General features: G+C 33.6%; 1 protein-coding gene across 4 annotated transcripts in view; it reads right to left on the minus strand.

Moving 5' to 3' along the window:
• The window catches only part of RALGPS2 (Ral GEF with PH domain and SH3 binding motif 2), a 214,576-nt gene that overhangs the window by 21,709 nt on the left and 169,222 nt on the right, over positions 1-23,645 (minus strand). For 3 of the 4 annotated variants that reach the window (XM_037825267.1, XM_037825268.1, XM_037825269.1), the window contains exons 10-17: positions 23,242-23,332; positions 19,450-19,517; positions 12,478-12,613; positions 11,568-11,719; positions 8,461-8,515; positions 6,203-6,280; positions 4,471-4,576; positions 1,722-1,814 (exon numbers count right to left, since the gene is read on the minus strand). In XM_037825267.1, the coding sequence (XP_037681195.1) occupies positions 1,722-1,814; positions 4,471-4,576; positions 6,203-6,280; positions 8,461-8,515; positions 11,568-11,719; positions 12,478-12,613; positions 19,450-19,517; positions 23,242-23,332 (779 nt within the window). The remainder of the gene's footprint in view (positions 1-1,721; positions 1,815-4,470; positions 4,577-6,202; positions 6,281-8,460; positions 8,516-11,567; positions 11,720-12,477; positions 12,614-19,449; positions 19,518-23,241; positions 23,333-23,645) is intronic. The other variant, XM_037825270.1, reaches the window with a different exon arrangement.

Below are 23,645 nucleotides of genomic sequence, written 5' to 3' on the forward strand. Positions count from 1 at the left end.
TTCTAAACATTTCATATGCACTATTTATCAGAAACTTCATATAATTAAAAACCCAAACTATCATAATATATTAGTAATTCTACATGTATAAGTAGCAATTCCCAGCACAAAAAGATATTTAACATATGCATCAAATGACAAATATACTTAGCTTATAACTTCTCCAATTTAGCTCTTTCTAATTGAAATTAGGAAAAGAATATGCTATTTTGAATAACTATATCTTTCCAACAGCTGACTAAGAATCCAGCCAGCAATTATCTCAGTGATTATGTGAAAAATTATCTGCTCTATATCTAAAGACAAAGGATTTAATTCAACCTGTATCAATCCTTTTTTGTTTTCCTTTGAGTACAAATAGTAGTAAGCAGAGGCAATTACTCTGCAAAAGGTTCCAGTGGAACTATTCTGTGTAATTTTGTCAGGTATGTTGGCATTATAGCCCATTTGGCCATAATACAAAAAAATAAACATCCACAGAATGGTCATGATCACTCAGTCCTTTACCTCAACACAATAACTGTAAGAACATAACAGTGAGCAAAAGAGCCAGTGCTTAAAGAATATATATGATTCCATTTAGGTACAGTTCATTTAGGTACAATGCATTATAAAAGGAAACGTGGTAAATCTAAAGAAAAGCAAGGCAATGAATAATGTGAAATTCAGGACAGGGACAGGTTGGGGGTATGTTTGAAAAGGAAGGAAGGAGAGGCTATCTTGGAAAGCTTTGATGTGCTAGCACTGTTCTATGTTTTAAACCAGATGATATCTATGGCCCTTCCTACATTTATTTAAGTAAAAAATATCCCCTTATGTACCTTTGGTTTAATTTAAACAAAATAGTGAGGATAAAGAAGAGCGTCTCTGAATTATGCAGTATCATCTGGGTAATTTATAAACAGAAAAAGGACTTATTTTTCCTTTAGGGGCTTAGTCTTTCTTCCGTGGTAAATCTTAAACCATTTAATTCCACCCCCCCAAATGCAAAACATAGAAATAAAATTCCTCTCAAAGGGATTTTATTAATGCAACATGGAAACAAATTATTCTTCCTTTCTAAGATTGTATCATTGGCACATAAAAACAAAAAAGCACACAAAAGAGATACATGGGAAGATTCTACATTTGGAGAAAAGTGCATTGTGAGGCTTCTTTTAAGTAATAGGAAACAAAAGAAAGTGATTGTAGTAACTATTGTGATTGCTCATTCTTCTTCATTGTTGGGAAAAATCGCTGAATCAGACTTTGAGGTGGAAAAAACTTTTGAGGTTAGCCGCAAATTCTCACACTTTACAGATTAGGAAGAGAGACGCCTAGATAATAGTTTCTGTTTTTTAAAAAACTGATATATTTAAATGGAAACAAGTGTTTCCACCATCAAAAACATTGAAGTCTATTATGAGTTCATTAAAACTTGAAACTGTTTTGATGACAAATTTGTGAGAATGTCAGAACAATTTAGCAGTAATCAACATCAAATTACATTAAGACAATCAAAATAATTTTGAGGTGGTGGCAAGTTATTTCAATGACTAGGAAAAATATTGGAATGGGAGAATTATTGAGAAAATGTAAGGTCTCTGCTTGGAAATGCTTTAAAATCAGAAAGATTGATAGCCTCTGTCTACCAAGGAGCCTGGGGAATTGACTAAATACTATTAGAATGTCTTTATTAGGTCTTCTCCATTAGGACTACTTTCCAGAGGAGGAATACTTACATGTTTTCTTTCTGTAGCTTTTAAAGATTTGGCAGCATAATAGAAAAGTTGTGTCCCACACAAAGCTGCCCAATATTTTGTCCAAGATGCTACCTGGAAAGGACAAATACAGATATGAATATGGTAATAAAATGCTAGTGGTCTTTCAATGTGTTTACCTTCCTGGTGATCTTTAGCTCCACTCCATGCAGCCATCCAATAATCAAACTTAGACTTGTATCACTTCTGAAATCTCTGTCTCAATATTCCTGATTATCACTTCTAGCCAATATACTCTAGTACTATCATTCAGATAATCCTTGATCTCTTCAAGAATGCTTTCACTTTTTAGTATTACCTAGTATTCCCCCCAACACCCAATGACCTCCTCTTTCCCCTTTCTTCATAGCTAGCCTATATTCTATCATCCAGCACTATATCTATTCTCTTTTAAATACTGTAATCCCCTTGCCCCTCTCTCCTGATAAAACTCTAAACTCTAGTTAAATTTAACCATCTGATTACCTGGTACCCCCTTAACGGTAGCTGAATATTGCTGGAGAAATCACGCAATTTTGCTGACTGATAGAATTATGATCACGAGTCTCAAATGGAAGTTGACAAGACCTTTCACCCCAGTTATTATACTTCCTCTCTATCAGGAGACCATTATTTCATACTTTTCCTCTCTCCCCAAAATTTGAATACCCCACCCCCCACAATGATCTCATTTCATACTTCCAAGAAAATTAGATGCAAATCTGATGAGAACTACCACATCTTCCCAGCACTAATTCCATCTAATAATTACCTGTTTGTAGACTCACATACTTGGCCTCTCTTCCTGCTACAACAGTTAACCCTTCTACTGAGGACAAACTCAAGCTCATCTTTTATGCCCCAGATTTCAACTCTCTCTTGCTTTCTCAAGGAATTTGCGTTTGCAATTAATGTGTCTCTCAATTTTCCCCTTCTACCATCATAGAAATGAACCTTAATAATAGTTAACTCCCATCTGAAAAAATCCTTCCCTTGACCCATTCCCCTCACTTCCCAGACTCCATCCAACTTCTCTGCTCCTTTTACAGCACAACTTCTTATGAGGTTGTCCCTAATTCCTGACTTTACTTCTATTTTGACCATTTTCTCCTCAATTTACTTCAATTAGGCTTTCAGGCTGGAACTGCTACTGTCAAGGTTAACAATAACTGACATTTTATCAAAGCTGTCCTCTGTCTTTATAATATGCGTCATCTGGCACAACTGACCACTCCTTCCTTCTTGAAATACTTTAACTGCTAGGCTTATATGATAACAGTTCCTTAGTTTTCTTCTAAACTCTTCTTGTAGCAGATCTTTACTTGCTGCAATGTTCTGCCTCAGCCCTCTTTTCTTCCCCAGCCACACTTTCTTCATAGATAATCTATTTCATCTAGTCCCAGGCTTCAAATACTATCTGTATGCTAATGATACCAAATCTCTAACTCTGGCAGTCACCTCTCTGCTGAACTCTTGAACTGTTCTCTTTCAAGAGCCAAACTGTCATGTCCACTTGAATGTCTAATAAGCGTATCACACCGAACTTGGCCAAAACTTACCTGCCCTCCCACCCCCTAAAAAACCTTTCCCTATTTCAATCAATGTCCCTAACATCTACTCTTCTCAGTCCATATACCCAGAAGTTATCTTCCTTTCTACTGTTTCCTTCATACGTCACATCTAATACATTTTCAGGCCACTCTAGCCTTTTTCTCTGACTTAATCTCCTCTACACCCCCCACTTTCAATGCTTCAACTACCCAGGCCTTCTTTCTCTTGAACATGTCCATCTGCAGGCCTTTCTTTGCACTTGCTGTTTCTTGTGCTTGAATGCTCTTTCCCAAGATCTTCACATTGCTAACACATTCTCCTTTTGGATCTCAGCAAAAAATGCCTCACTATGGTGACACCCCTTTTCAGCCCATTATTTTCTATCCCATTATCTTATTTTTAATCTCTATTTTTTACTCACTGGAATGCAATCTCCGTAAGGTAGGCATTTTGTCTCATCTTCTTCATTGCTTTCTTAATAGCATTTGGCACACACTAAGTGTGGTGATGCCTTGACTGACATGCTATTCTTAGTTAACTAGCTGGCCTAGTGTAGCCTCTTGATTATATGTGCCTGTCTGTGGTTTCCTGTGATGTAAGATATATTTAGATATAAACCATTTTTATATTTTAGGAAACCCTCATTCTTCAAAAGCTTTAAGTGTGGGTATAAGTCAAAGTCTTTATATTCCAAATTAGATAAGACTGTAAGGAAAAGAAATACCCTCTTCTATCTTTATGTGGAGGACACATTTAATATCTGGGTACTATTTTATGTAGGAAAGCAAAACTTCATTAGAGAGATTTAAAAAAACGGACAAAAATTGGTTGAATTCCATTTTCTTAGGGTTGTTACTTTCCGTTCTCTTTCCTAAAATACTTTTTAACACTATACACTTTCAGAATTCTTAGAACAGTTTTGTAAAAGAACTATATTAAGGAAGCAAAGAGAAGTAAATGAGTACCTTGATTAAGCACCCTTTACACGATTTAACTGAAAATTTATATGGCAGATATAAACACCACTTTAAATAAAGAAACCTGGTGAGGCAAATGTGTATTTTAAGTTATTTCAAATATACTATACATCTGGTTTGATTTAAATTATTTTAGTATTTTTTAGGGTCCAGTACATTTGCATATTTTTAGAGGTTTGTTAAAAAATATAACGAAATCTTACTGTAGGCTTTTTGCCTTCTTTTAACAAAGTTTTTCTCCTGAGAACACCTTGAATAGTAACAGCTCCTGGATATAAATGTACAGCCAAATCTTCTGATTCTGCAGAACTATAATAATGAAATGAAGAAAGGAACATAAGAGGTTTTGCCTATAGTAGTCATTGAATTAAATAAAATGTAATTATCTTTAATTTTAAATCTTTATTACTTTATTCAAAGCTGAGAAGACACTGACAATTATAAATGCTAATTTAAAATTTAGAAAGCTGTCAAAAAATTAATTATAAAGTTATTAAAGTCAGCATATGGTTAAAAATACACATTTTATTATGTATTTCAACAAGCTAAATTTAGAAGGAATACAGTAATTCATTTTTGTAAGTATTAAGGATTTCAGATTTTTTTTTCTTCTTAACATGTCAGACTGCATCATTGCTGTAACTTTTTTTTCCCCTTTAGAAACTTTCAGTCCTGGTAAGAAAGATGAGGATTTTATTTGTTAAAAGTATTCAAGTCTATAAAACTGAAAATAAAAATAGCAGAAGCTCAAAAAGGGATAACAAACAAAATCTATGCTTAATTTAATTCTAAAATAGGCAAAAGAATGAATAAAAGCATTAACAACAGATTAAAAAACCTGGCTTTCTGCAAAAAATTTTAATGGCATTTAAATGCTGCCAATGCGTAAGTGTTTGATTATAGCCTAATAGCTCTTTCAGAAAAGAATAACCCTCAAACTGAAGATTTCCTTTTCATCTATCTTAAGAAAATGTTGCAAAATCACCAAACACGTTAATATTTTTCCCCAATTGATTAAAGGTCCTATGTTTAAAACAAGAATGATTTCTACATGAGCCAATTAAAACATACACACTATTAAAAATCTACCATTCGACATGAGCTGCAGAATTTTAAAACAATGAAGAAAATGGAAGTTTGCCAGTTTATCCCTTTATGATTATTTAGGTGTCTTCAAAGTGACTTATAAACCTAGAAATCACTAGAAATTTCATGCTAGAGCTGTATTATGCATAGGAAGGTATACCCAAGGAGATCAGACACCATCATATTGACATACAACTCACTTCAAAAGTTTGCTACTTTGTTGAATTAGGAACTAGTTGATTATCCATTACCATTATCCTCCACACCCCATCCCGAATCAATCTACCATGCTCATTTTCTTCCACAACTAATGTAGTACAGAAAGAGACCTGTCTTAACTAAACTGAGTGAACAACTGAATGAACATGAGTTTAAGTACACAACTATTTAATGAAATAGACTTGTTTAAATTCAGGACCTGAAGTTTAACTGCCAAATTCCTAAAAAAAAAAAAAAAAAAAAAAAAAAAAGTGAATGTAGATTTATTAGCAAAGAAAATGCTTCGATTACACGCTTATAAATAACAAGCAGATTTTTATATTGTTCATCCATTAACTAGCAGCACGGGAAAGACCTGTGTAGTTAAAAGGGTATCAACTTCAAAGCATTTAAAAAATCTGACAAAGAGATGCAAATTTTAGCAATTAATTAGCTTTGGATCAGAAAGAATAGTTCAAATTTACCTTTCTATTAGAATTTGGAAAGAAAGTTTTCCTGGGTATTCTGTTTAGTTTTTAAACCAATTAGTTGGGAAAGAACAGAAATAATTATTGCCAGACCACACCAATGTAAGCCAATCACCAACACCAGAGGGGAGTTCTGTCTCCCCTGTATGCAGGGGAATTGTACCTGCTGGCCTTCATGTGGCTTCGATAGCCATTTCGTGCCACTCTTGTCATCGGGCCGAGTGAATGGTATAATCTGTTCCTGTTGGATTCCATTATAAATTGTATATATTACATATACTTTTATTCACACAATCATCATCAGTACCTAGAACAGTACAGTAATTTCTTCGTGTAATATAGATTTCTAAATCTCACAAAAGGATAGTATGTGATTGCTTCTCTCTTTTTTAAAGCATGCAGCACAGATTTCAAAAACTTTTTTCTTCTGTTGACTCTAGAAATACTTGTATGTGTTCAGTACATAACATATATTTACATAATAGATTCACTTTCACAAATCTGCTAAAGAATTAAAAGGCTATTTATAACCAAATAATACAAAACCTGAGAAATTCTTCCAAAATTCTTTTGTTTCATTCCACGTTTTGGATTCCAGTTTAAATATGATGCCTAGATTTATAGAAATAATTCATTTTTAATACATGTCCCTATGAAGACACCTAAAATGCAATCTGGCCAACTTAAAACTAATGTGACCCAAGCATTTTATTTCCCCCACTATGCTTTCTATATAATAAGGAAATAAGAACAGAAAATGGCATATTTAACATTCAAAGTACTATTTTCAAGTTTGCTAGCCACAAGTAATAGTTAATATACTACTTCCCTATTCACTTTTTATTATTTCATGTCTGAATGTTGCTGGGCAGCATTAATTTAACTGCTCTCAAAATTTTTCCAAGAGCCACTGATTTAAAGTTGGCACAAATATGGTAGATTTTTAGCTTCAAACGTCTGCAAAGCAAAACATCTGTCATGAAAGAAAAATACTGTTTGAGATGTGAAGGTAACACCATTAAATACTATGTTCCTAAGTAACCTGCTGGGATGAGAACAAATTATTTAACACAAAACCATTCTTGTTACTCACTTATAATTCCAGCAATCTGACAATTTTGTAAGTCAACATCTTTTATCTAAAGATTATAGTACACCCTATAATCAACATTTGATAGCCTTACAGTCTTTCTAAAGGAAAAGAATGAAGACAATTTGTACAAATTCAGACAGCACACCAGAGGCAACTCTTGTTTTTTTCCCATTTCAGACATACCCAAGCAAAGAGGTTGAAAATAGAGTTTGGAAGAGAAACAATATGTAAAAACTAATTGTTTAAAAAACCCCCAAAATCAAAGAGAACAAAATCTAGGAATACTGACAATTAGAGTAGAAAGGATTGAAAGTACTTTGAAATACAGGGCTTACAAGTAAAGCTTTAATCACATGAAGCTGAGAAATCTTTATGAAATTTTGCCAAGAACAAGGGTCTAATTTTCCAATTAACAGCATGAAATCAACCAATTCAAATACAATTTAATTTCCAATGAATAGTGAGTGCTGTTTTCTATTAAAAAGTGCATAACAGGGAGATTATGTAACTAAATATTTTACACTCCCATGAGTTTTAATATGACATTCAAAATTCAATCTGACTGACTTTCTTGTTATTTAGAAACTTAGCTAAGTTTAGTTTATGTATAAAAGGGAGCAATTATTTTTCAACAGTGAAGCATCTTATAAGTCTGAAATGGCAGAAGTGAAATGGTCAGAGATAATACAAGAATCTTAATGGACACTTAGAATATAAGTATTTGTGTTGTTTGGCTACATTTTTAGGGACATCTTATCTTTGAAGATCAATATAGCATGCATATGATGGCTTTCACAGCTTATAAAAACACAGAAAGGAGAAGAGGACATGACTTTTTTAAGTATCTCAGTATAAATTTGTGTACTATGGGCATATTTTAAGTTCACTGCAATTTAAATTCAAACTTCAAACTGCTTTACTTACAGTATAATTTATAATTTTCTAAGTCATTTGACCCTTGACAAAGCAGCATAAAATAAGCTGAGCATTCCACTAAATGCCTTAAAATTACTTAAATGAACCAGAACTTAGGAAAAAAAATTTACTTTTGAACACATAAGGAAATAATTTGACTATGATTGGTTATTATTTTTAATTGGCAATTTAAATGTGCTAAAATTCAAATACAAATAAAGAGATATAGATATGAGTCTCTTGTCAACCATTCTTATAATTTTTAATTCCATACTTAAATATCAATTTCTTTAGGAAGCTTAAATAGTTCTTAAGAATATGTAATAGAAATTATCTCTTGAAATTCATATTAGCATGTATTCTAAGATAGAAAAAATAAGCTCAAAGATGTTCAAATGGACAATTTTTCTTACCTTTCAAAAGCAGGCCATGAGGTCTCTTCACTTAGTTCAGAACCATCGCTGCTACCTAAAATTTTTAAAATATCAGATTTACTTTTCTAGTTTGGATTTTATATTTTAGAAAGAAATTCTCTAATTGTGCTCATAAAATGACAATCACACTTTCTGTAGTGAACTCCAGATATTAATTCTTCATTCCAATACTGCAGTTAGATTTATTTTGTAATACACTGAAATATAGTTGACAAGGTTAGCTAAATTAACAAAACAGCATAAAATATTTTTGCAAGTCTACTTACAGCTTAAATTCATTATGTTAATAAAGAACTTTTCTACCACCAGAGAAAGTACATAAGCACAAAATTTTTCCTTATTAGGTCTGTCATAATTTAAGAGCACTATAATTATGAAACCCTTAGAGATTCAGGGTATACATCTTTCCCTTTGTATTCCTTTTAAAACCCATTTCTGCTCTAAGGATAAAAAGCTTTACGAAAGAAGGAAATTCAACTCTCTGCCTTTAGGGACAAGGTAGAAGAGGATGGTATCCTTAAATTGGAAAAACAACAACAACAACAACAAACTAGCACTATAACAATGTAATAAAAACTTTCTCTTTGGCTAGAAATATCAGCTGAAACAGTCCCCAAACAGTTTTAAATTAGCTGGAAAAGAAACTGAGGGGAATGAATTCAGAGTCCAAATCAGCTTAGATTGATTTAAAACTTATTTTACAGATAAACCTGGCTTTCAATAAAAATTAAACAACTAATACGTTCTTTATGTATCAAGTTAAATTGTTTGTCAAACTTTCACGACCTTAAGGTATCCATTTTACGTGGTGGATTAAACCCTCTCCTATGTATCTAGAATGGTACTAGTTATGTACTGTCTTTGCAAGAATTGAGAACAATCACTGAAACAACGTTCCATGGAGTTGTAAACTTTGGGTGTGGGGTGAGAGTAGGATTGTGATCTTAGAGATTATCTTGATCTTTAGCATTATATCTTAACAACTGAAAATTTACGCATAATTAGGATGACTTATTTATAAAAAACATAAGCTTTTCCGGAAGCATTAAGTTCAGAGTAGATATGCCTACCTCGGCTAGGCCAGACTGCTCTAGGTTGTCTAGGATGTTTTTTACCATACTAGAAAATGTTTGTGGTCATTGTCCAAGCATTGATAATTTTTCCATAGTACTTTCTCAAAGCCTCCATTGTATAGTAGATAAATATTGCATGTAAAAGTTACAGCTAAGGAAAAAACTCTTTTGTAATTAAGAATTTTCTCAGTGTGTGTATGTTTTTAACAGTTTAAATACTACCATCCTATAGTTACAGACTTACTACCTTTTCAGATTGTTAAAGCTTTGAAACAAACATCCTGGAAAGTGCATATACATTATGTTCTTAATATACAAATAAGGATGTAGCATTCTTTTATTGTTTACCTATCTAAAGACCTGAGAGTAATTAAAAAAATAATAAAAAGGCAAAAATTAAAATAGTCTATTCCTGCTCTAAAGGAGAAAAGTATCCAAATTGAGGTACTAACTGTAACTGAATGAAATAACTAGTTAACTATTTTATGATAAACAAAAGGACATTTAAGGTTAGTAAAAGCCACAAATAAACAAAAAAGTAGTAATTATCATAGGATAACAATTATATTGGGAAAATGCCAAATACCATGTACTTAATTGAGAGCCATAATTTTAAACACTATTATTTTTTGCTTTACGTGGCATGCGTGATAACCAATTTTTATTTGGAAAAAAATTCTTCCTTTCTCTTTTGTAAAATTCTTCTCTATTATCTTTCAGATTGAGGTTGATATTTTCACACAGGCAACATACTACAATAATGAAGAGGTGTTTCAGGTAACACACTTGTCTTCTGGTTTTACTTTTTTTTCATAGGTTAATCATTGGCATTGATAAAAAGGAGAACATCAGAATAAATAACAGCTGAATGGTGCGGAAGACATCTAAAGCAATTTCATTTTCAGGATCTGGAACCCTCAAAATTTGAGGAAGTCAATATAACAGGAAAATGAATCTTCTTTTGTTAACTCTTTCTACTGACTGTTCATCAATATTGAGACAATCATATTAACATTAATAGGCTTAGCCCCTGAGCAACCTGTCATCTAATCACAGAGAAAGACATTTTCCTCCTTTATTTCTTTTTAAAAGTAATTATAGTACTATATGGATATTTTCTAATTATAAAAATTATCTAATTATAACGCTCATTTAGAAGATGCAGAAAATAAATAAAAGTTTAAAGAGTAAAAACAAACAATTCCGTCTCTGAATCTTATATCCCTCTCCAGGATTACCCTAATTTTCTGCTCCCTTTCCGAGTACCTATTCTCTATCTACTCACATCGCATTCTAAATCAGGCCTTTGCTTTCACTGTTTGATGAAGTAACTTTTATCAAGGTCATCAAGAACTTTTGTCTTGTCAAATCGGCTGGTCACTCAATTCCCAATTGTCATCTTACTCCTCTTCTTTGCATTTGCTATATCCAACACTTGCTCCTCCTTGACACACTTCCTCTATCGGGCTTTTGTGATATCACACACTATTTTTGTCTTCTATTTCACTGATCCCTCTTTCTTAGTTTCCTTTGATAGCCCATTCTTCCAACTTCCTTCCTGACATATCCATATGGACTAAATATTTTCAAAACGAAACTCTTGATTCCCCAATGCTGCAACCCTTCACAAACACCTGAGCTCCCCCTAAAAATGACTGCTCTTCCTGTACTCTTTACCTTGGTAAACAGCACTACCGTCTGCTTAATCTAAAAAACTTGGGAGTCATTCGTGACTCTGCTTTCCCTCAATTCTTGCATGCAATCAACCAACTCAAGCAGCCTATGTTATTTTCCCATCAGTCCTCAACAACATCAAGCACCTTTTAAACCACCAGGCATTATTAACCTCAGTAGCATTAGTAAGATGATCCTGTATCTAACCACTGCTTTGCTTTTATAGAATTTTCTCTATCACCTTATCTTTATTTGAATTTTCCCTTTTTTTCCAGCTGAGCTTTGTTAAAAATATCATTGCATTTAAGTTTGGAACTCCCTCAGAGAAATATTTCTCACCTATTGATATTCCACTAGAAAGAGTAGAACTTTCAGCTTGGCCTCGAGATGGTGCATGGGGCTCCATGACGCTATCATCTAAAAGATGTCTTGGCCCTGCATTTGGGAACGTTGCACTCTTAAACTCTGCTGTGTTCATTTTATGAATGAAACTGGAAACAGAGAAATATTTTTCATATCTTTTATTATTGTTCCAAATTCAGGATATAAAATAGACTCTTTATATAAAGATTCAAGATATAAACGATTTCCCTGCTACCCTAAATTTACTTCTGAACTCTCATACTAATGGATACATAGATTTTTTTTTTACCACGGAAGTCAGAGATGAGCAGTTTAGGGGAAATGTTTTATGAAACCTGGCCATATCTATGTTATATAAATAGAGAATATTTTAAATTAATTCATCTTGGGCCCCAGTTCCATTTAAAAAATGGTTTCACATTCATGAATGGAGAATTGCTATAAATTTTAACAAAAACCATGGTCCCCTTTTTGAGAAATCAATCTTATATAAAACTAATCAAGCAAACAAAAAATCATTTCCCTTTTTATATTTAGGAATGAAAAGAATAATTTTTATAGACCTTAATTTATGACAAATTATTTTGGTTAAGGCTAGCAACAACTTTCTTGATATAAAGGTTATAATTTAAAAGGAAAATTATTTATGACAGCTCTCAGTAATGTTCATTTATCTCCACCAAATGTGAAAATACCATTGAGAAAAGCTCATTTCTAAATACAGGGAAGGGAAGAAATAAACACTTTTAGGCAAACAAGATATTATACTGAATCAGAATAAGACTGTTATACAAGAAAACTATGCAAAAACACTGAGAAAGTAAATACAAAATAAATTCACCTACAAACAACTTAAAATTTGAGAGATAAAATTAAAAATGCTGACTTATAACCCAAGCTATGGCACTTCCTATGTCCATGTGGCATCAGGTTCCGAGGGGATGGGGGTGTCTGTGGTAGCAAAGCTCCTTCGGCTGCCACACTTTTTCTTCCACTTTGCGGAGATGCTCCCACTTCAGGACCTTAGGGTTAAAAAAAGAGAGAGAAAAAATTTCAAAGTTTCAAAGGAATGTTTATTTTTAATCCCTTCATAATAAAATACAAAACGGAGTTTACATTTTAAGGTAGTATTAATGGTAGTTCTATTTGACTGAAGATAAGAAAAACCTATCTTCTGAGTCCTAAAACACAAAATCCCAAACCATACAAAATCCATTAATTTTTATCTATCGTACTTGCTCTAAGTATAAGTGGGCAGTATAAATATTTTCCCCATTTACAAAGAAAGAAGCAGATTTAGAAGATTCTTACATCACAGATGAAACATTAAACATGAGGTCTTCTGAGTCCTAGTTCATGGATTTTTCCCCTTAAACTTCTCATTCTGAAATGATTTCAAACTTACAGTACAGTTGCAAAAATAATACCAAACCTATAGTCAACTCCAGCAAACCCCCTCTACCCCCTGTACCCAGATTCACCAATTTTAACATTTTGCTACATTTGCTGTATCATTTTATCTATCTATCCATCCACCTATCTATATATCAATCCATCCACCCACCTATCTATTTTCAAACATGTGAGAGTCAGTTGTATACAACACGCTCCTCAAACACACAATACTTCCATGCACATTTCTTAAGAACAAGGATATTCACTTATGTAACCACCTTAAGCACAGTTATCAAGTTCAAGAACTTTAACACTGACACAAAGTTTATACTCTATATTCCAATTTTTTTAATTGTCCCAATAATGTCCTTTTGGACCTTTTCCCCCTCCATTTTTACATACAGTCCAGGATCATGTATTTAATTGTCATCGTCTCTTTAGTTGTATGCTCTTTCTCTCTTTTTTAATTGTTTAAACATATATACAGCATTAATTTTCCCATCTCAACCACTCCCAAGCAAACCACTCAGTGGGATTAATCACATTCACAATGTTCTGTTACCCTCATCACCATCCATTACCAGAACTTTCCCATCACTCCAAAAGAAACTCTATACCCATTAGGCATTAACTGCCCATTAACCCCCTCCATTGCCCCTAGTAACCACTAATCTACTTTTTGTCTCTATGTGTTTGCAAATTCTAGCTATTTCAATATAAATGCAATCATACAATATCTGTCCCTTTGTGTCTGACCCATTCTTCAAGGTTCACCCATGTAGTGGCATGTATCAGAACTTCAATCCTTTTATGGATGAATAATATACCATTGTCTGTATATACCACATTTTGTTTACTGATTTATGTACTGACAGGTATTTGAGTTGCTTCTACTATTGTGAATAATGCCGCTAAGAACACTGGTGTACAGACATCTTCTGGGTATGTACCTGGAAGCAGAATTGCCGGGTAATATGGTAGTTCTTTGTTTAATTTTTTGAGAAACAGCTAAACTGTTTTCCATAGTGACTGTACCATTTTACATTCGCAACAACAATGTAAAAGGGTTCTTAGTTCTCCACATCCTCACCAGCACTTATTTTCCACTTTTTATACAGCCATTCTAATGGATGTGCAGTACTATCTCATAGTGGTTTTGAATTATATTTCCTTAATGGCTGATGATGTTGAGCAACTTATCATGTGCTTATAGGCCATCTGTATATCTTCTTTGAAGAAATGTCTATTCGAGTCCTTTGCCCATTTTTAAATTGGGTTATCTTTTTGTTGTTGAGTTGTAAGAGTTCTTTATATATTCTGGATACTAAGCCCTTATCAGACATATAGTTTCCAAATATTTTCTCCCACTCTGTTGGTTGTCTTTTCACTTTCTTGATAATGTCCTTAGGTGCACAAAAGTTCTTAATTTTGATGAAGCCTAATTTATCTATTCCTTTTTTTGTTGCCCATGCTTTTGGAGTAAAGTCTAAGACTTTACTGCCTAATACAAAGTCCTGTAGATATTTCCCCAAGTTTTCCTCTAAGAGTTTTATAATTTTAGCTCTTATATTTAGGCTGTTGAACAATTTTGAGTTAATTTTTTTAAATGGTGTGAAGGAGGGGTCCACTTTCATTCTTTTGCATGTGGATGTCCAGTTTTCCCAGGACCACTTGTAGAAGAGATTGTTCTTTCCTGATTGAGTGGAATTGAATTCTTTGTCAAAAATCAATTGGCTAGGGAGAGATCTAAGATGGCAGCATAGAGAGGAGTGGAAGCTAAGTAGTCCCCCTGAAACAATTAAAAAAAAAACCAGAAACAACTAGTAAACAATCCGGAATAACTGCAGGGGGACAAACGTGACCGTCCACTCATCATACACCAACGTGAATTGGAGGAATGCCTGAGATCACAGCACAAAATCTGTAAGTAAAAACTGTGGATCCAGATCGGGAGACCCCTCCCCCCACAGCCTGAGCTACAAAGCCTTGTGGTGCCAGAGAGAAGCTTTCTCCCAGCAAGTGAATATAGCTCAGCTGAGCTCCAACTGGAGTTTTTAATTAGCGAGTGTGAACTGCTCACTACAAGGTACAAACAGACAGAAGCTTTGGGTAATGACTGACCTTGGAGAGCTGGAGGGTCATCTCAGACTAGCTCTGTTCCTTTTTTGACTCAGTGGAGAAAGCATCAGCTATTTTCAGATCCCAGTTCTGTGACCCAGACAAGGGTATAGCACAGGCAGAGAGAGACCACTGAAATGTTAATGACCTCCCCCTAGGGCGTCTATCTTCTCTAAGAGGAAAGGGGTGGGGCCCAGCTCTACTACCTGCCTTTCATTCAGAACTTGGGGAAAAAGAGCCACACCTCCTCACACCAGTCAAGAATTATAGGCTAGCAGGTGCCACCTGCTTGGCAGAAAGGCACAGTGACCGGAGGCATCAGAGGGTGTACCAATTTTCTAAGACACAACCTCAGGGAAACCGGATACTGAATATTTCTTTCTTCTGGGACCTTAGCCCATTCTGGTCTGGGGAGGCTTGATTGGGGTAACCAAGGAAACCATGCCTAGACAAGAGAACACTACAACCTACACCAAGAAAAACGAGGTTATGGCCCGATCAGGGGAACAAACTTGCACTTCAACTGTGATGCAGGAATTGAAACAACTAATAATAAGTGGATTCAAAAAGTTTAGGGAAGATATGGCAAAAGAGCTGAATTGTATAATGAAAACACTGGGTGTACATGAGGTAGAAACTGAAAGTTAATAAAACCAACTGGCGGAATCTATGGAAATGAAAGGCACAACACAAGAGATGAAAGACACACTGGAAACATACAACAGCAGATCTCAAGAGGCAGAAGAAAACACTCAGGAGCTGGAGAACAAGGCACCTGAAAGCCTACACACAAAAGAACAAATAGAGAAAAGAATGGAAAAATATGGGCAGCATCTCTGGGAACTTAAAGACAAAACAAAAAGCAAGAATTTACATGTCATTGGTGTTCCAGAAGGAGAAAAGAAGGGAAAAGGGGCAGAAGCAATAATAGAGGAAATAATCAATGAAAATTTCCCATGTCTTATGAAAGACATAAAATTAAGGATCCAAGAAGTGCAGCGTACCCCAAACAGAATAGATCTGAATAGACCTACGCCAAGACACTTAATAATCAGATTATCAAACATCAAAGATAAAGAGAGAATCCTGAAAGCAGCAAGAGAGAAACGATCTATCACATACAAAGGAAACCTGATAAGACTATGCGTAGATTTCTCAATGGAAACCTTGGAGGCAAGAAGGAAGTGGTGTGATATACTTAAGATACTGAAAGAGAAAAAACACCAACCAAGAATCCTATATCCAGCAAAACTATCCTCAGATATGAAGGCAAGCTTAAAATATTCTCTGACAAACAGACAATGACTGAGTTTGTGAACAAGAAACCTGTTCTACAGGAAACATTAAAAGAAGCACTGCAGACAGAAAGGAGAAGACAAGAGTGAGAGGTTTGGGAAACAATTTTGGGAGATAGTAGCACAGCAATGTAAGTACACTGAACAAAGATGACTGTGAATCTGGTTAAAAGAGGAAGGCTGGGACCATGTGGGACACCAGAACAAAAGACGAACGATCAAGACTGCGACTGTGTAACTCAGGGAAACCTAGGGTGCTCAATGATTGTAATAAAAGGCACAATTATGTTTTTACATGAGGTAGAACAAATGAATGTCAACATTGCAAGGTGTTAAAAATAGGTTGGGATTGGGGGGAAAATACAATCAATGCAAACTAGAGGCTAGAATTAACAGAAACATTGTATTATGCTTCCTTTAATGTAACAAAAGCAATATACTGAAGATAAATGCATATGGGGGGTGGGGAAAAGGGGAAGAGTATGGGACTCCTGGCATTGGTGATGTTGTCGACTCTTTATTCTACTTTAGGTTAATGCTATCTTTCCTTTCGTCACTTTCTAGCTACCAAATTTTTTTGTTTGTTTTTCTCTCTTTCTCTTGCCTTTTTCTTTTGCCTCTCTGCCTTCTTTGACTTCCTCTGTCTTTGTGGAAGAAATGTCCTTAATAGAGAGTGGCAATGGTGCTCAGTACATAAATACATGACTGTACGGGGAACCAACGATTGTTTACTTAGGACGGAATGCATAGTGTTTGAACAAAACCATCTTAAAAGAAATGGGTTGGTGAAGAAACCCTGAGGGCACTATATTGAGTGAAGACAGACAGACACATAAAGGCAAATATTGCAGGGTCTCACTGATATGAACTAATTATAATATGTAAACTCATAGACATGAAATATAAGTTACCAGGATATAGAATGAGGCTAAAGAATGGGGAGCAGTTGCTTATTATGAGCAGAATGTTCAACTAGGGTGAACTTAAATATTTGGAAATGGACAGGGGTGATGGTAGCATGTAATGAGAATAACTAACAGTGCTAAAGGTGTGTGAAGGTGGTGGAAACGGTAAGCTCAGAGTCACGCATGTCACCAGAAGGAAAGGTGGAGGTTAAAAGATGGGAATGTATAAAACAGTGAATCTTGTGGTGCACAATGTCTGTGATTAACTATACAAATATTAGAAATCTCTCTCATGAACTAGAACAGATGTATGTCACTATAACTAGAGGTTAATAATAGAGAGGCATATAGGGAAAAAATATATACCTATTGCAAACTATATACTACAGTTAGTAGTATTTTAATATTCTTTTCATCAACAGTAACAAATGTACTATATTAAAACTATGAATCAATAATGGAGGGGGGGCGTGGTTAGAGGTATTGGAGGATGTGAGTTTCCTTTTTTTTGCCTTTGTTTCTTTTCTAGAGTAGTGAAAATATTCTAAAAATTGAAAAAAAAATAATTGCATTGATGGAGTCACAGCTGTATGGTGGTGCCATGGGCAACTGATTGTACACTTTGGATCTCTGGATAGTTGTATGGTATCTGAACAATCTCAATAATAAAAAAAAATCAATTGGCTATACATGTATGGGTTTATTCCTGTGCTCTCAAAATTCTATTCCATTGGTCTATATGTCTGCCCTTTTGCCAATACAGTCTTCATTACTGTAGCTTTGTAGTAAGTTTGAAAATTTGGAAATGTGAGTCTTCCCACCTTGTTCGTTTCAAGATGGTTTTGGCTATTCGGGGTCCCTTGGGCTTCCACACGAATTTGATAATTATTTTTCTCTTTTGCAAAGAAGGCTCTTGGGATTTTTACTGGGATTGCGTTAATCCTGTAAATTGCTTTGGGTAGTACCAACATCTAAACAATATTAAGTCTTGTAACCCATAAGCATAGAATATCTTTCCATTTATTTAGATCTTCTTTAATCTCTTTTGGTAATGATTCGTAGTTTTCTATGTAAGAGTCCTTTATATCCTTCATTAAACTTATTTCTAGATATTTTAATCTTTTAGTTTCTATTATAAATGGAACTGTTTTCTTGATTTAATTTTTGGATTGTTTATTGCTGGTGTACAGAAACACAGATTTTTGTGTACTGATCTGGTATCCTACCATTTTCTGAATCCATTTATTAGCTCTGGTTGCTTTCTTGTAGATTCTTCTGGAATTTTTTTATATATAGGATCATGTTATCTGCTAAAAGGGATGGTCTTACTTCTTTCCAATTTGAATGCCTTTAATTTTTTTCTTGTCGAACTGCTCTGGATAGCACACTTCTAGTACAACGTTGAATAGCAATGGTGACAGGAGCCATTCTTATCTTGTTCCCAATCTTAGGGGTAAAGTTTTCAGTCTTTCACCAATGAAAATGATGTTAGCTGTTCAGTACTCTTTTAATTGTATCACATTACTTATTTACTTCTAGTTTCAGCTTCATCTTAGATGAAGAACTTGTAGGATAAGTCAAGCATTAGAATTTAAATTTATATTGACATGGTTCAAAAGCTTATGGGAACAAAAAAAATTGAACAGATTTGCAAAATATCATTTTAAAAATTAAAAAAGAAGCAGATCTCAAAGATTTAAGACTGAAATGTTTTCCTCTGCTTGGAATACTTTCCGTCTAGATATTGTCATGACTTGTTCCCTCACTTCCTTCTCACCTTATTAGATAGGCCTTCAAATGTTTTTACAATATATAATAACATGAAGCGTAGTGCCAAGGTCTGTTTTCAGAATTTGAAAAAAAAAGTACTTTTCAATGATTTCTTAAATAATCAATATTCATAAACACTTTATTTGTTCCTTATTTATCTATTTCCCTTGATAAAAACTACCAGCAACGTTTTAATTAAAAACAAAACAAGACAAACCAATCAAACAGAAAGGATTGACAGGCTTTAATACTCAGAATACATTTTTGTATGCAATATAAAATGTGCAAAGTATTTATTTACTTTGGAGTATATTCTATCTCATTAGGTTGTATGATTTTTTTTTAGTAGGTAATGAAAGAAAACTAGGTACTAACCCACTAAATCTTCTCTGGAAGCAGCAGAACGTGGTGTGCTTGTCCCTGGTTCTATTTTTAATGAAAGTCTGAATTTTTAAAAGGAACAAAAAACATAAAACGATTACTATTTAACAAAATAAAATTAAAGTCACATACTTAGTCACAAAATCTAAAAACATTTTTATAAAATAGTCTCAGCTTTCTAACTAATAACAATCTTTAACTAATAGTTAGGACTCCTATCTCTTTCATTCAAAACTAATGGTTATTCTAGGAAATACTAGGAAGGACTAAAACATTAAAAAGTTGTATTTAAAAACACAAACTACCAAAACTACCCCAAAGTTGCCAAACAATTCAATACATTTAATGATACTTGTTGAATGAATAAAAGGTGATTTAACTTGAGGTTATATTGATACCTGACACTTATATTCAGGAACTTTCACAAATCCTTACAGGGTGGGCTATTGGCTTGACTATAGCATTGAAAATCTCAAAAATACGTTTTTAAAAAACTAATCAATAAACCGTCCAATGAATCAACCAACTCAACTTATCAAAAGAAAAGACCTATACAAATAAATAGGTGTTGACAAAAGCCCCGGTAAATCCCTGTCCTAAGTGAAAGTTTATCAGTTGGAACTTAAGTTCTATTTAGCATAATATAACCAGCTTTGAGTTCTACAGCAAAAGAGATCATAAAATCTACCAATGGAAGCTATTTTAGGAGTTGGATACTGAAGCTGTTGTAGAAAATGCTTTGGTATAGCCCAAGAAGTCTAATATTACTAAGCATTTGTCTGAAAATTAATAAAAACTGTTAAGCATTCAATCAACCAGAATTTTTATGAAATTGTACAATACAAGTGACATTCATAATGATAAACAAATATACTGGAGGTTTTAAACTTATTATTTCTTTGATAATCTAAGAGGGAATTATTATAATATAAAATCTATGTCTTAAAAATAGATGCTATGATTAATCAGAACTCTATTCTTTTTCCTTTTATACAGTAGTTTAATTATTTACGCCATAGACTATACTGCATTCATTTATCTGATAAATTTTTATTGAACACTTGTTTTGTGCTGGCCCTGTGCTCAGCAATGGAAACATAATAGAGACTAAGGTAGACATGGTGTCCCTGCTTTTTTGAAGTTTACTGTCTAGTAGGTGAAAGACAAAGAAAGGAATAGAAAGGGAGCTACAGGGTAATCACATTTCTGTATGTATCAGCTGCCAGCAGTAGACAAAGCAGAAGTATCTTACAAAGCACAGAAGTAAGGGCTATTCAATATCAGCTGCCCACAATAGCATCAAATCACCTATAATAATTAAAAGTGATGCTGGTTTATGAGAGAAGATACCATGTTCAGCTTTAAAATGAAGTAATTTGGAAAACTTTCATCATGATTGAAACTCAAAGACGTAACCTATATGGTTGCCTAATAGAGATGAAGTTGCCAAAAACAAAGGGTTTTGAATAAGAGAAGTATCACTTTTATTTAGGCATGTTCATCATAAAAATAACTTTTTCCCTAAGAATTTCAATGGCTTTTATGTTAATGCTCTAATTTTCAACATTTAATTAGCAGACATGTAACACAACTCCAATATTGCCCCAACACCACCAAGGGGATGTTGTTCCTCACCCCATTCCATCTCCTTGAATGCCTTCCTCACCCTTCACGTGGTACAACTCCTACTCACCTGTTAAGATTCAGTTCAGGTGACACTATCTCCTGAAGCCATTCCTGTTTCTCTTCACTTTTCCTACTTAAAACTAGGTTGGTCTCCTCCTAATCTATGTTCCCATTATACCCTGGGCATATCTCTATTATAGTACTCTATGAACTGTTGTGTAATTATCTGTTTTGTGGATGTATCTTGCATTAGACCAAGCTTCTAAAGGACAAGAACAATATTTTATTCATTTTCGTAATCCCAGCTAACTAGCCTTTAGCAAAAGCTTCATAAATATTTGTTAAATGCATATAATGGGAAGGTTGCTCTGATAAACAAAAGCCAATATAACATTGGCTTTTCTACAGTAACGAAATCATCTTACATGTCAGTTTCTATACAGTTAAAACTGCTCAGTGGCTTAAATAGCTAAGTCTATCCTTTAGCAAATTAAAAATTAGCTTCAATTACACTTTACTAAACTTTAACTAAAATCAGTAAAAATTTACTATTCTCTATAACTGTGCAAAAATTTCTTAGACCTCAGTAATATTTAAAAGTACAAATTTAACTTCTTTAAAATCAAATAAGTTTCTTGAGCCAGACAGAAAAATTTTTAATAGCTACCTACTAATATTTTGAGTTTTAAGGTAATCTCTTCTATACATCACTAAATAAAACATGAGTGCTTATTATGTATAAGTACTATATCAGTAATTAGAGAGATGAGAGAAATAGTAGAAATAAGATACAGACTATCAAACTCAAGAAGCTTTCAACTTAGGGCGAGACTTATGAAAAAACTCCAGCCTTAGAAAGATGATCCACCGACCTTAAACAGTTTCAAATGAGCTGCCATGTAAAAACTTCTGGTAAAATAAAAATTGGCATAAAAATGTAAAGTAGTATTATTATAGTGTAGGGGAGGAGATGAAAACAAAGGTGTTTTCAAACATCAATAACATTTTAGATACATTTAAGTATATATCCAGAGTTTCTATAATATATTAATTATTTGATGGAAAGCTATTTCTAGTTGTTTTCCAGAATGTCTTGCCTTTTACTGGGACAGTTCTATTCTGAAGAATTCTTTAAAAATCGCTGAAACATATGAACAGTGAAGTTGAGAAACACTATCATATGAGACAAGTATGGGATAAGAAGCGAATATATTTTTATATAACGCATTAATATTGAAAAATAATCTAGTCTATTTCACTTTGATAAATTTTTAAAACATGACTTTTATTAAATAGGAAAAAATATTTGCAGAAGACACAAAGTTCAATTTGAAGCCTGGGAACAATCAGAGACACAAAGCTAAGCAAAACTTTTTCAAATTAACAACTGAAGCTAAAAGAAAAATGAGAAGCCTCAAAAGAAAAAGCTCTTTATCCTCTCAACTTCTGAGAACAAAACAAAACAAAACAAACATGCAAAAAACCCAAGCAGTTATGATGTATAGCATACCACTGAAAGATAAAAAGATTTAATAATTCACTCCACACTACCCCATCACACACACCACTTTGGGCAGCACAGTGGATGGTAAAGAAAAAGAAATGGATACCAGTTATTTTTACAGTGAATTTAAAAAATTCTTAATAAATGATTTGCTGTAATACAGAGAAATGAGAAACTAAGCATGGTGCTCCATGGGGAAACAGTTCTCTTATCCAGAAGCAAGAAGGTTCAGTATTTTCTCAATCCACAAAAAACAGGTGAAAACAAGCTCAAAGATATGTCAAAAAGGAATGTTCTGTATTGTCAAACTTTCATAATTTTTTATTTCCATAAAATTTCCATTTTATGGAAATTTACAAGATAAATTTCCATTAAAAATATAGGGAAAGGAAGAAATTTAAATCACTATAGTGATTTAAATTATCAACAACTTTAAATGATAAAATGCTTTTTAATACAAGGACAGATATTTGTATATTGGCTCAATTATATCAAGTGATTAAAAAAAATACAGGTAAATACCTTTACCAGTGTAAATTTACCACTGGATTAGGCATTTATAGCATATGATATAGGACATAAATGTTTAAACATGGGCATGGAAGGGTGAAGGACAGGTCAAAGTTATCCAAACCAGTTTTGAAGATCAAACCTACTTGTAATTATCATCTTCCACAAACTTTTGTAGTTCTTCTATATACTGAACGGAGTTCAGATATTTTTGGACATGAGGCAACATAGGAATGTCTGCAAAAAGTGAAAAAAATAATTATCTTATAAAGTACATCTTAACCAGAACTTTAAAAGTTAAGCTGAGAAAAATGTATTTAAAAGTAAATTAAGGCCATATGGCCCCAAAATTTAACTCTAGAAGGACTTACTGAGGAAACTTTTTTTGATGTTAAACTGAAGGTAACTTATAAATCTTACCTGGGTTTGGAAGGGAGAAATCAATGAGTTACTTAGAAAGTACTGGTAGCCTGGATGAAAATTACAGTTGCACGCCATTTGTATAATATTTTTTAAAAACAGCTTCACTTACAAAGACCCACACAGATGA

Source organism: Choloepus didactylus, chromosome 2 (assembly GCF_015220235.1).
Source record: "Choloepus didactylus isolate mChoDid1 chromosome 2, mChoDid1.pri, whole genome shotgun sequence".
Taxonomy (NCBI): domain Eukaryota; kingdom Metazoa; phylum Chordata; class Mammalia; order Pilosa; family Megalonychidae; genus Choloepus; species Choloepus didactylus.